The sequence below is a fragment of the Epinephelus moara genome, chromosome 22, assembly GCF_006386435.1.
Source record: "Epinephelus moara isolate mb chromosome 22, YSFRI_EMoa_1.0, whole genome shotgun sequence".
Taxonomy (NCBI): Eukaryota; Metazoa; Chordata; class Actinopteri; order Perciformes; family Serranidae; genus Epinephelus; species Epinephelus moara.
The window spans coordinates 29,392,360-29,405,278 of record NC_065527.1 but is presented as its reverse complement, the minus strand read 5'-3'; the positions used below and the strand labels follow the sequence as shown (position 1 = coordinate 29,405,278).

Genomic DNA, 12,919 nt, shown 5'->3' with positions numbered 1-12,919 from the left:
GTTTCCTCCTGACTCTGTGTTCAAACTAAGCTAAGCTTGTCTGGGAGCTTCCTCTGCTCAGAGCTGACAATGATATCAGTCTTTTAATCCAACTCTTCTGTAAGAACACTGAATGCTCAGGTAATATTCATATTACTGCAGCTATAGTCACAGATGAGCAGACTCAAGACAAACTTTTGAAAATTGTTGACTTTATTGAAAAGCAAAACATCAGCACCAAAAGAAAGAGCAATACATTTGATTTTCACATTCATTTATGGTTATCAGTACACAGGAACATGTGCCAGAGGTTGTGTGGATTCCTATAGAAGCCCAGTATTCATGTTTGACCTTTCATTAGGTCCTAGGTTAGCTGTGGCGTTATAAATCTGAGCCCTCTGACAGGTGACACCTTTCTCTGACCCTGACCTAATGTATCTTTAAGCTGCCTTTAAATCCTTCACTCACCCAAGCAAAGAGCCGAAAATCTGCTCAGGCTAAACTACAGTAGCTGGCCCAACTGACTTAATAACTTCATGACTGCCATGCTCTGCTCAGCTGTCCAACCACCATCACTGTCTATGTGGTTCCTCCAGTCTTACCAGTAGCTACTATTTAGCAACCCCTGTGGTAAACTTATCATGAATCATGTCTCTTCACCTGTCCTGTCTAATCCACCACAAGAGGTGATTTTCAGCACTGCATTCAGTCTCTGCATGTTGACAGAAACTTGTAATTCATTTGTTCTGAAGCCATAAAATATTCCAATATAATCAAAAACATTTATTTAGCATTCTTAGAAACAGGAAACACTTTGTTGCATCACAGTAAAATAAGTGAGAAAATAAAGATTAATAGAAAAATCTGACATATGTAAAACATTAAAAATTTGTGATCTGGAATAAATTTATTACATTTAATGTTTGAATATCAAGCATATGAATCATAACCACTTCATTCTGATTGCAGGAAGCCATCTTTCAGTCTTTTTTGTAAAGCTTTGTAAAGTTATGATATAACATATCAGAGTGTTTACTCTTTTTGTCAGTCAGGTTTCTGGATTGAGTTTCTCAGAGAGCTCAGAGCTGCTGTCAGGAGCTGTGAGGTCAGAAACAAACTGTTAGTGTGAAACTGTGTGAAATCCACTCATCCTGCTCTGAACTTTTATAAACAGTAAATACAGAAACACACTTGAAATAATCAGCACAATAATGTGAAACCTGTTTTAATCTGCAGCATTAAGTGTGTCTGATCAGTAGAAATAGAATATAAGTAAGTTTTACTTACGAGATGAGGGAAGTTTGGCTGAGAAAAAAAAAAAAAAGATAATTTCAGTTACAGTCGGAAATGCCAGAATATATAAATCCATTCCACCCTTCTGATTAGTCCTTACTTTATTTACTCATCTCTTTTCTCCTACATCATTGTGGTTTAGTCGTATTATTGTGACTGACAGGCTCTGAGCCTGACAGCACTTACTGTTGGTTGTATAAAATTGAGTTGCAGGTAACTGATGTTTTTTTTTCAATTCAATTCAAATGCAACCAGGATAAAATCATCAACTCAAAGACCAAAATCAAAGAACTAGAAAAGCCAGTTAAACAGCACCTTTCCTCTTTTTGTAAACGATGAATCCAGCGGCAGCGACGAGGAGGAGAACAACCACTGCTGCAGTGATGGGGATGGTGATGTCACTGGGCTTCTCTGATAACAACAACAACAACAAAAATAAAACATAGGACCAGTACAGATAAAGCAGGTTTGAGCAGAAGTTCATCCATCCATCCATCCATCCATCCATCCATCCATCCATCCATCCATCCACCATTTCATTCACACATACATGTGGGTTTGTTGCTGTGAACTAAGACTGACTCGCTCCACCAGACTCCACACACAAAACAAAATCATACAATACAGTACCAAAATACACTTAATTAAATCACATTAGTTCATAATCACAAATCAGCTCTATAATCATACAGAACAGCCTTTGTTGACCAGAATCTATCCAGCCTGTGTTTAAAAGAGTTAACTGAAGGAGCCCGCACCACATCCTCTGGGAGCTCATTCCATGCCTTTTACAGCACGAAGTGTGAAAAAGTTTTTTCTCTTTTCAGAAAAACACCTTAGTGGGAATAATTTTAGGGAGTTCCCTCTTAACTCATACCGACTATACCAACAGTTTACAACAGGCTCAACTGTGGTATCATATATTCCATGAACAAACTTATAAACCTCGATCATGTCTCCTGTATACTAAAGTTGGTCGTTGCGATTTTCTTAACCTCTCTTCACATGACATCTCTTTGAGACCTGGGACTAATTTTGTAGCTCTCCTTTGAACCTTCTCAATCTTTTCTATATATTTTAATTTNTCTCTCTCTCTCTCTCTCTCTCTCTCTCTCTCTCTCTCTCTCTCTCTCTCTGTGTGTCTCTCTCTCTTTCTGTCTGATTCTGTCATACGGATTACTGTTAATTTATTATGTTGATCTGTTCTGTATGACATCTATTGCACGTCTGTCATCCTGGAAGAGGAATCCCTCCTCAGTTGCTCTTCCTGAGGTTTTTTCCCCTGTTAAAGGGGGTTTTCTGGGGAGTTTTTCCTGATCAGCTGTGAGGGTCCTAAGGACAGAGCCCTGTGAGGCAAACTGTGATTTGTGATATTGGGCTTTATAAATAAAATTGACTGATTGAACTGAAATTGAAACAACAAACAGTACAGGCCCCAACACAGATCCCTGTGGAACTCCAGAGGTCACTGGTTTCCAGACAGAAGTGGCACCATTTACCACCACCTGTTGTTTCCTATTACTTAAAAAGCCCTGTATCCAGTCTGTAACTCTGTCATCTATACAATAGGATTTTAGTTTGACAGTAGTCTTTTATGGGGAACTGTATCAAAAGCTTTTTGGAAGTCCATGTAAATGCAATCAACAGACTGTCCTCTATCCAAAGCTGCAGACCAATTGTCAAGAACTGAGAGAAGCTGTGTAAGTGTAGTTGATCTTCCAGATATAAATCCATACTGCTTATTGCTGAGAAGACTATTTGATTTCACATGATCAACAATATACGTCCTGATTAGCTTTTCCATTGTCTTACATACTATGGATGTCAAACTACCTGGCCTGTAGTATCCTGCTAATGATTTATTTCCTTTTTTGAAAGTTGCAATGATTTGTGCCTCTTTACATTCACAAGGTAACTTTGATTCTAATGATTGATTATATAATATTGTTAGAGTTTCAGCAATCCTACAAGCCAGTTCCTTTAAAATCCTAGGATGTATTGCATCTGGTCCTGGTGATTTGTAGATGATAATATTCTGTAGAAGCTGTATAGTGTCCTCCAGGGGCGGCTGGCCAATAGAGGGAGATAGGGCACAGCCCCTCCTCGAGCCACAAAAGAAAAGAAAGATGATAATAAATGTATGATTATCATCATCATTATTGTCATATATACACACAATATATTAATTATTCTGAAAATTTTCACTTGAAACAGCTCGTTCTGCCTCTGAATATCCAATCAGATGCAGTGTGAAGTGACGTTCCGGCCCTTTGGGGTGATATCAGCCTGGCTGGAAATCGCCCCGACTCACTCTCATAGATTTCCATGTAAAATGCTTTTTTTTCATGAACTGCAGGACAACTAACGTAAACTAAATACATCTTTCTCACATCTGTCACTCTNTTCTGCCTCTGAATATCCAATCAGATGCAGTGTGAAGTCACGTTCCGGCCCTTTGGGGTGATATCAGCCTGGCTAGAAATCGCCCCGACTCACTCTCATAGACTTTCATGTAAAATGCTTTTTTTTCTAAATGCAGGCACTCCAATGCAATCTCTATGGGTTCCGGGAGGGCTTTCCCCAACGTGTTTTCGTCATACGTAAACCACCAAGTATCATTCATGTGCTCCTTGGATGGTCCGATTTCCCATGTCGGGAAGTCGTTCTTACTTCATTGTGTGTTCATGAGTGTTTAGGTGGTAATGTGGAGACAACATGGACATTACAAAGAAGATGTTTTGTATTTTATCACTCAAAATGTTTAAAAAACACGTCGTCAACCATTTTCACTGAAATATTGCTTTACGGTCGGAAACTAATTTTTCCGATTATTCCGACATCACATCAGGCAGCGCCACTGCACAGCTGTCACATTCAAGATCAACATGGCTAACGTTTCCAGCTGATCCAAGAGGATCAGCACGACACGTCTTAGGCTTGCGTGTGTTTTTCCCTGTCTATCCACATTTGTAGTCTCCATAAATATCTCCATATTGTCCAGTTGACACTCCATCAAACTTTGTATGACAAGACCAGCCACTTCACCTTTGCCACCCAGACAACTGCAGCCTAATTATGCATGCATGACAGGGCAGTAGTCACCATATACATTGAGGGGGACATGTGTCCCCCCCCCCCCCCATGCCCAAAATGTCCCTCCAATACATAACTGAAACTGAAAAACAACAACAAAAAATGTTCAGGTCAGGTCAAAGAACAGTGATACTATGTGATGTGCATTGTATTAAGTTGTAGGATATGCCTGCATTTATTTCTTTAATTCTTTAAGAACACAAAATTTCCTGTGTTCCACTTAGCTATAATAAAATGTTTTCGGATTAAGACTGACAATGACTCAGTGAATACCTTACTCAATTTGATTAATGGTAAAACAGGTCTCTGTTTACATTCAAAGGTATTTGTGTGGGCAAACTGATGAAAATTAGTCTGTTGATGACCACAGCAGATTGTTCAGTCATTGCAGAGCCAAATTAATTCAAATTTACCCATTGAACGGGTCACCTCAGCCATCATCACAACAATTGCCCCCCCTGAGAAATTTGGCAGGAGCCGCCACTGGTGTCCTCAGTAGTTATCATAAAAGGTTCTGTTTGCTGGACTTCCAATCCTGGCAGTTCAGGAAATTGCCCTTCAGGTTCCCTCACAAATACACTGCTGAAGTATTTGGACACCTTTTCATTATCTTTGTCCGTTTTAGGGGATTTAATGTTATTCTGGTCAGTATACAAATCTCCAACTGAAGTCCTAATTTTTGTCCTCTTATTTAATTCCAGATAACCTTTGGACTCTGCTTAGATTGCCTTGCTTAATCTTCTTCATAATTCTTTCTTAAATTCCGTGTTCTCATTTTCACAAAGTTTCTAACTCTGCAATACTCCTGTTGTACCTCTGGGTTTTTACTGCTTACTGCCTTTCTTGCAAGGATATTTTATTCATTAATTTTACTTTTCGTAATGTTGTCTAGGGAAAAGTTTTGTTTTTTATTCTTATCATAAGCCCTGATTTTTAGGATTTTACCACTAGCTACAAACTTATCCTCCACTTCATTCAGCTTAGCCTTAATTAGTCTCCTTTAAAAAAAAAAAAACACCAAAAAAAAGAAAATGCTTTTGTACAACAGATGACCTTAAATAATAAAACACAATAATCACTTTTGCACAAAGGACTCAAATACGAGACATGTGTTGGATTTGAAAAGACAGACACTGTGGCACATTTTGGCAAAAACTAGAATTACCCTCAATGGTTGTTCATACTCACAGTTTATATCCATGTCTGTGAAAACATGGATGCTTCACACACATCTTCCCCCCGATAGCACAGAGGATCTAAACAATCAGCACAGTTTCAAGGTGGACACTCAGGATTAGTGTCATCAATTCAGTATCTGAGCAAATGTCTCACCTTCTGTTCCTGAGTTATGATGCTGAATAATGGCCAGAAAAGGGTTTTTGATGTCACATTATGATGTCACGGTGAAGTGGACCTTTGACCTTTTTATCCTATCAGACAGTTGTGTGAAATTTTGTCATAATTAGAGTATGGATTCTTGAATTGCGACCAAAAGCATGTTGTGTGAGGTCACAGTGACCTTATCAAAATATTGCGTTCATGAAAATCAGGAAACTCCTTCGAGGTGCTCTTGAGGTATCACATTCACAAGTATGGCACAGACAGACAACCTGAAAGCACAATGCCTCCTGCCACAGTTATCACTGGAGCAGAGCAGAGGCATCATAATACATGAATCATAATATAAGAAAATAAATAAATCTAAACTGAAATGATAAAAGTTAAAGTTGTCTTCAGTTTAGCAAATTAGATACAATGGGAAAAAAATCATGTTGTAGAGAGTTCAGCCATGTATTCGGCCATGTATTGTATTATTATGAGTTAAGTAAAGAATGGACACGCAGAACAAAGCTGTTATTTGTGTGGTAAAAACAATGTGGTCTCTAAAATGCTTTAATCTTTCTTTGACTTTAAAATGATCTTGTTAAGCTCACAGGATCTGACCAGAGATCAAGGGGCGAGCAATGTGCATTGGTTTATCATTATTTTTTGAAGATGACTTCCCAGCTTAACTGGAGGTCAAAAGCTAAACTACCCAATGCTGAGGTAGCTAACATGCTCACTGACAGGTTAGGCTTTTTGTCCATGTGGTAGCATGAACACATTAACAGACCCATCCAGCACCAAAAACAGTGAAAAATCAATGAATCATGAACTGCAGGACAACTAACGTAAACTAAATACAAATTTCTCACATCTGTCACTCTTACCCATGTTGGTCCTGATCACTGCTTTGTCCAGTTTGGTGACGATATGGTCCTTCACACCAGAGAGATGAAACACACAGTCGTACCTCCTCCAGTCTTCAGGTGGGACTGATGAAAGGTTCAGGACAACACTCATCTGGAAGGATCCATCGTGGTTGGGGAGAATCTCTCCGAGCTCCACGTCCTCATGAATCTCCTCTCCATCTTTCCTCCAGAACATCATGGCTCTGTCAGGGTAGAAACCTGTAGCGTGGCAGCTGACTGGCGAGGAGGGAGACTTCTGGAGGAGAGACACAGAGGGAAGGTCTGCAGAGAGAGAAGCAAATAAAGACATATGTGAGTTCTACCTTTTTGCACAGTAAATTTGAATGCTTGTTCATACCAGTGGAAGATAANGGCAGCTGGAGTTTATAGAGCCAACTGACACAGTTTCTCTCTGAAAGGCGCTGCAGCACATCTTCTGAAACTACTAGAATTGTCCAGACTTGAAACCCAGGCAGCTGCTTGGTCGCCTGGTGGAGATCTGTACTCTACTGTAGTGGTTCCTAACCTTTTTCCTTAAGGGACCCCTTTTCCATTACCCCTGACTAAGTGACATATGTTATGGATATTTCATATTATATTCAATACATAACAATAACAGTGAAGAACGACTGAAACTTTACAATTAACTCAAATAGTGAACTCGATCATTGCAGGAAGTTGTGCAAAATGAGTAAATGAATTTTGAGCAGCGTTATTTCTGTGAATTTTACATCAGAGATGAGTTTTCCTGATATTTTTAGAACTTCTTTACACAGTTCTCTGTCTTATCTTTATTTCAGCAGTCATACTTGATCGGCTCATTATTTTTGAACAAATTCAGTGTTTTCATCTCCCAGATGTTTGGCCATTGTTCTATAAGCTCTGTGGCAGGATGAGGCCGTTTCACAAAGACTGAAGGCTCTATGAATATAGCTTATGCTCAGGTCTTTACTATGCACCTATCCTGGGAGATTTTATAAGTTAAATAATAATCAGAACTTTAAAAATAACAATTTAATTTACTTTTCTTCATAGACATAAAATTAAAGGTTGAGTTATAGGCGGACTGTATATTTGAAAGAATAAAGGCCTCGCAGTGCTGGGAACCAGTGCTCTACTGAGTACATTTTTCTGGTTTGACTATCGATGTTTTGAAATATCATACTGTGGGAATGAGTGAGGGTCACTTTACTTTACAGCTAAGATACAGAGCACTTTAACAGTAAGAATGAAATACAAGCTGTACCTCCACTTTGGTTGAAGCGCTGCTTCAGGTTGTCCATTATGGCTTTGTAGGCGTATGGCAAGATCGCAAAACAATCTTGAGTGTACCACTCCAACTGCTGTGGATTGTTTTCTAATGCTGTTTTCATCCAGTCCTGTTTTAGTTGTATTATCTTTGTATCGGTGTCACAGATACCCACTAAAAGGTCATCAACCACTGCAGCAGCCACAAGCTGTGGGAAGTTTGGGACTCCAGAAGATGTAGTTACGAAAAACTTCAGGGAGTGTTTTACTACAGGACAAATGAGGAACATTCAGATTAAATATACACATCATNTTTCATGGAATGTATCGAACAAATATTTAAAACTAGTAAGCCAGGTCATGCTTGAAATCATTTTCTGATTCCGTATGAGTAGAACAAGATCAGAGCACATAAAGGGGGTAACTGCCAGTGAATAGTCAGCACCAGGATGTTTTGCTAACCTGCAAAACACTCACACCAGAGCAGTGTCAGCTGTTAGCACGAGATGTGAGCTGGAATTCGTCAGTAAATAAGCAGCATGTGTGTCTGACTGTGGAGGGTGGAGTTGTTGAATAGATGTTTGGAGCTTGTTGTATGTAGCGTTGGCTATTAGCAGCTAGCTCTGGTTGTTAGCCGCTGAACTACAGCAGAGCGAGCAACCGCCAGCTGCCAGACTTCACATCTGTTGATCCCCACAGGACTCCACTCAGTCTGGACTGTCTGAAGCAGGTTTATGGTTTGATTCCTGTTTGACAGGCAGCTCGGAGGTTCAGTTCTGTCAGTGTAGCTATGCTGTGTGAAAACAGTGTGAACTCTGGGTGGAGGATACAAAAGCTGGGAAATGGAGCAGGTGGCAAATAAGGAAGTCCATGTGACTCTGACCTCTGAAGTTTCACACAGATATCTGCTCTCTGCCGAGTGGACTTTTCTAGTTGACAGAGCTACTGGTGAGCTGTTTCCTCCTGACTCTGTGTTCAAACTAAGCTAAGCTTGTCTGGGAGCTTCCTCTGCTCAGAGCTGACAATGATATCAGTCTTTTAATCCAACTCTTCTGTAAGAACACTGAATGCTCAGGTAATATTCATATTACTGCAGCTATAGTCACAGATGAGCAGACTCAAGACAAACTTTTGAAAATTGGAGACTTTATTGAAAAGCAAAACATCAGCACCAAAAGAAAGAGCAATACATTTGATTTTCACATTCATTTATGGTTATCAGTACACAGGAACATGTGCCAGAGGTTGTGTGGATTCCTATGGAAGCCCTATATCCATGTTAAATGATGTTTGAGCTTTCATTAGGTCCTAGGTTAGCTGTGGCGTTATAAATCTGAGCCCTCTGACAGGCGACACCTTTCTCTGACCCTGACCTAATGTATCTTTAAGCTGCCTTTAAATCCTTCACTCACCTAAGCAAAGAGCTGAAACTCTGCTGCCTTATATCTCCATCATATCTGCTCAGGCTAAACTACAGTAGCTGGCCCAACTGACTTAATAACTTCATGACTGCCGTGGTCCACTCAGCTGTCCAGCCACCATCACTGTCTATGTGGTTCCTCCAGTCTTAGCAGTGGCTATAAGTTAGCAACCCCTGTGGTAAACTTATCATGAATCATGTCTCTTCACCTGTCCTGTCTAATCCACCACAAGAGGTGATTTTCAGCACTGCATTCAGTCTCTACATGTTTACAGAAACCTGTGATTCATTTGTCCTGAAGCCATAAAATATTATAATATAATCAAAAACATTTATTTAGCATTCTTAGAAACAGGAAACACTTTGTTGCATCACAGTAAAATAAGTGAGAAAATAAAGATTAAAAAAAAAAAAAAATTAAAAATGTGTGATCTGGAATAAATCTATTATATTAAATGTTTGATTATCAAGCATATGAATCATAACCACTTCATTCTGATTGCAGGAAGCCATCTTTCAGTCGTTTTTTGTAAAGCTTTGTAAAGTTATGATATAACATATCAAAGTGTTTACTCTTTTTGTCAGTCAGGTTTCTGGATTGAGTTTCTCAGAGAGCTCAGAGCTGCTGTCAGGAGCTGTGAGGTCAGAAACAAACTGTTAGTGTGAAACTGTGTGAAGTCCACTCATCCTGCTCTGAACGTTTATAAACAGTAAATACAGGAAACAGTCTTGGAAAAAGTTCATCTGCACAATAAATTTGAAACCTGTTTTAATCTAAAGTATAAAATGTGTATCAGATCAGTAGAAAAAGAATAAGAGTAAGTTTTACTTACGAGATGAGGGAAGTTTGGCTGAAAAAAAAACAAAAAAGATGATAATTTCAGTTACAGTCGCTAATGCCAGAATATATAAATACATTCCAGCCTTCTGATTAGTCCTTACTTTATTTACTCATCTCTTTTCTCCTACATCATTGTGGTTTAGTCGTATTATTGTGACTCCAAAAGTAGATCAGGAGCCAGAGCCTTCAGCTATCAGGCTCCACTTCTGTGGAATCATCTTCCTGTTGCGGTCGGGAGGCAGACACCGTCTCCACATTTAAGACTAGACTTAAGACTTTCCTTTTTGCTAAAGTTTATAGTTAGGGCTGGCTCAGGCTTGCCCTGTACCAGCCCATAGTTAGGCTGACTTAGGCCTAGTCTGCCGGGGGACCTCATATAATACACCGGGCACCTTCTCTCCTTCTCTCTCTCTCTCTCTCTCTCTCTCCTTTGCTAACACTCATGTCCTGTTACTGCATGTTGCTAACTCGCGTCTACTGCATGTCACTAACTCGGCCGTACTGCATGTCGCTAACTCAGCTTCTTCTCTGGTGCCTTTGTGCTCCACTGTCTCGCAGGTTAACTTATATCGCAGCGGTGCCTGGATAGCGTGACGTGTGTGCTTGTGTTGCTGCCGTGGTCCTGCCAGATGCCTCCTGCTGCTGCTGTTATCATTAGTCATACTTCTACTGTTATTATACACATATGATTATTGTCACATATGTATACTATCAGATATTGATATATACTTTCAACATATTGTACCACAGTAGCCGTAATTATTATTATAATATCATTACTTAAATGAATGTTGTTGTAAGCTACTGTTACTACTGTCTGTCCTGCATCTCTCTCTCTCTCTCTCTCTGTCTCTCTTCATGTATCATTTTGTCATACGGATTACTGTAAATTTATTATGTCGATCTGTTGTGTACGACATCTATTGCACGTCTGTCCGTCCTGGAAGAGGGATCCCTCCTCAGTTGCTCTTCCTGAGGTTTCTACCATTTTTTTTTGGGGGGAGTTTTTCCTTATCCGCTGTGAGGGTCATAAGGACAGAGGGACATCGTATGCTGTAAAGCCCTGTGAGGCAAATTGTTATTTGTGATATTGGGCTTTATAAATAAAATTGACTGAAAATTGAAATTGATGACGGACAGGCTCTGAGCCTGACAGCATTTACTGTTGGTTGTATAAAATTGAGTTGCAGGGGACTGATGTTTGTTTCAATTCAATTCAAATGCAACCAGGATAAAAGCATCAACTCAAAGACCAAAATCAAAGAACTAGAAAAGCTAGTTAAACAGCACCTCTCCTCTTTTTGTAAACGATGAATCCAGTGGAAACAACGAGGATGAGAACAGCCACTGCTGCAGTGATGGGGATGGTGATGTCACTGGGCTTCTCTGATAACAACAACAACAAAAATAAAACATAGGACCAGTACAGATAAAGCAGGTTTGAGCAGAAGTCCGTCCATCCATCCATCCATCCATCCATCCATCTGACTTGGACTTGAGTTAATACAGTATAATGAGCTGTTATCTTATCTACATATGTGTTAGATTTAAAAAGACAGACACTGTGGCACATTTTGTTAAAAACTAGAATTACCTCTTCATGGTTGTATGCCTCTGTGAAACAGTTTATTTGCACTCACAGTTTATATCCATGTCTGTGAAAACATGGATGCTTCACACACATCTTCCCCCCGACAGCACAGAGGATCTAAATAATCAGCACAGTTTCAAGGTGGACACCCAAGATTAGTGTCACCAATTCAGTATCTGAGCAAATGTCTTACCTTCTGTTCCTGAATTATGATGCTGAATAATGGCCAGGGAAGTGTTGTATGCAGAACATTATGATGTCACAGTGAAGTTGACCTTTGAACTTTTTATCCTATCAGACAGTTGTCTGAAATTTTGTCATAATTAGAGCATGGATTCTTAAGTTGTGACCAAAAGCATGTTGTGTGAGGTCACAGTGACCTTATCAAAATATTGCGTTCATGAAAATGAGACAGATATAAGGTCACAGTGACCATGGCCTTTGACCACCAAAATCTAATCAGTTATTTCTTAAGACCAGGTGAATGTTTGTGCCAAATTTGAGGAAACTCCTTCAAGGTGCTCTTCAGATATCACATTCACGAGAATGGCACAGACGGACAAACTGAAAGCACAATGCCTCCTGCCACAGTTATCACTGGAGCAGAGGCATAATAATACATGAATCACAATATAAGAAAATAAATAAATCTAAACTGAAATGATCAAAGTTAAAGTCGTCTTCAGTTTAGCAAATTAGATACAATGGAATAAAATCATGTTGTGGAGAGTTCAACATCGGCCATGTACTGTATTATTCTGAGTTCAGTAAAGAATGGACACGCAGAACAAAAGGCCCGTTTCCACTGAAGAAGTTCCTGGTACTATTTGGGGGACAAATAGTACCAGCCCTCTCAACCGGCCCTCTCAACCGCCGTGTCTCCACTGAGAGAGCGGAGTAGGAGGAAGGTTCCTGTAAAGTTACCGGACTCTACATGTGACGTAATCGTTGCGCGACCATTTTGACCGGGGCGACATAGGGGCGTAGGGACGCCGTTAAGCTGTTAGCGGTGTATGCAATAACTCCGGTCACGGTCCGTGAAATTTTTTTTTTTTCCAGCGGATGTCTTAGTTACAACATGATTGAGCTAACTGGAGTAGTTTCATGTCGTATCCGACAACGGGAGGCTTTTAACAGATGACGTCCTGATGTTAGCTTTGCTTAGCTGTCCCTGTCAGCTGATGCTTTCTAGACATCGTGATTTCCCAAAACTGAATAATTCC

The 12,919-nt window shown here is 39.8% G+C and overlaps 3 protein-coding genes and 1 long non-coding RNA gene across 8 annotated transcripts in view; 1 reads left to right on the top strand and 3 right to left on the bottom strand.

Moving 5' to 3' along the window:
* The window catches only part of LOC126383950 (major histocompatibility complex class I-related gene protein-like), a 108,811-nt gene extending 100,948 nt beyond the window's left edge, over window positions 1–7,863 (bottom strand). The window contains exon 1 of the mRNA XM_050034723.1: window positions 7,843–7,863. The gene's annotated coding sequence lies outside the window, so the exon portion shown is untranslated. The remainder of the gene's footprint in view (window positions 1–7,842) is intronic.
* Window positions 1–12,919, top strand: part of LOC126383960 (major histocompatibility complex class I-related gene protein-like) — a 151,295-nt gene that overhangs the window by 31,603 nt on the left and 106,773 nt on the right. The window lies entirely within an intron of this gene.
* The window catches only part of LOC126383959 (major histocompatibility complex class I-related gene protein-like), a 159,969-nt gene that overhangs the window by 132,448 nt on the left and 14,602 nt on the right, over window positions 1–12,919 (bottom strand). Inside the window, exons 5-8 of one of the 4 annotated variants that reach the window (XM_050034745.1) lie at window positions 6,576–6,815; window positions 1,588–1,683; window positions 1,267–1,284; window positions 172–1,077 (exon numbers count right to left, since the gene is read on the bottom strand). In XM_050034745.1, coding sequence (XP_049890702.1) covers window positions 1,028–1,077; window positions 1,267–1,284; window positions 1,588–1,683; window positions 6,576–6,815 — 404 coding nt within the window. In that variant the 3' untranslated portion in view covers window positions 172–1,027. Of the gene's footprint in view, window positions 1–171; window positions 1,078–1,266; window positions 1,285–1,587; window positions 1,684–6,575; window positions 6,816–12,919 lie in introns of those variants that run through there. The other 3 variants (XM_050034746.1, XM_050034747.1, XM_050034748.1) reach the window with 3 other exon arrangements.
* Window positions 8,974–12,909, bottom strand: LOC126383980 (uncharacterized). Its single transcript, XR_007569212.1, has 3 exons — window positions 11,396–12,909; window positions 10,098–10,115; window positions 8,974–9,899 (listed from the first exon to the last, which is right to left on the bottom strand). It is a non-coding gene; the product is annotated as an uncharacterized LOC126383980 (long non-coding RNA).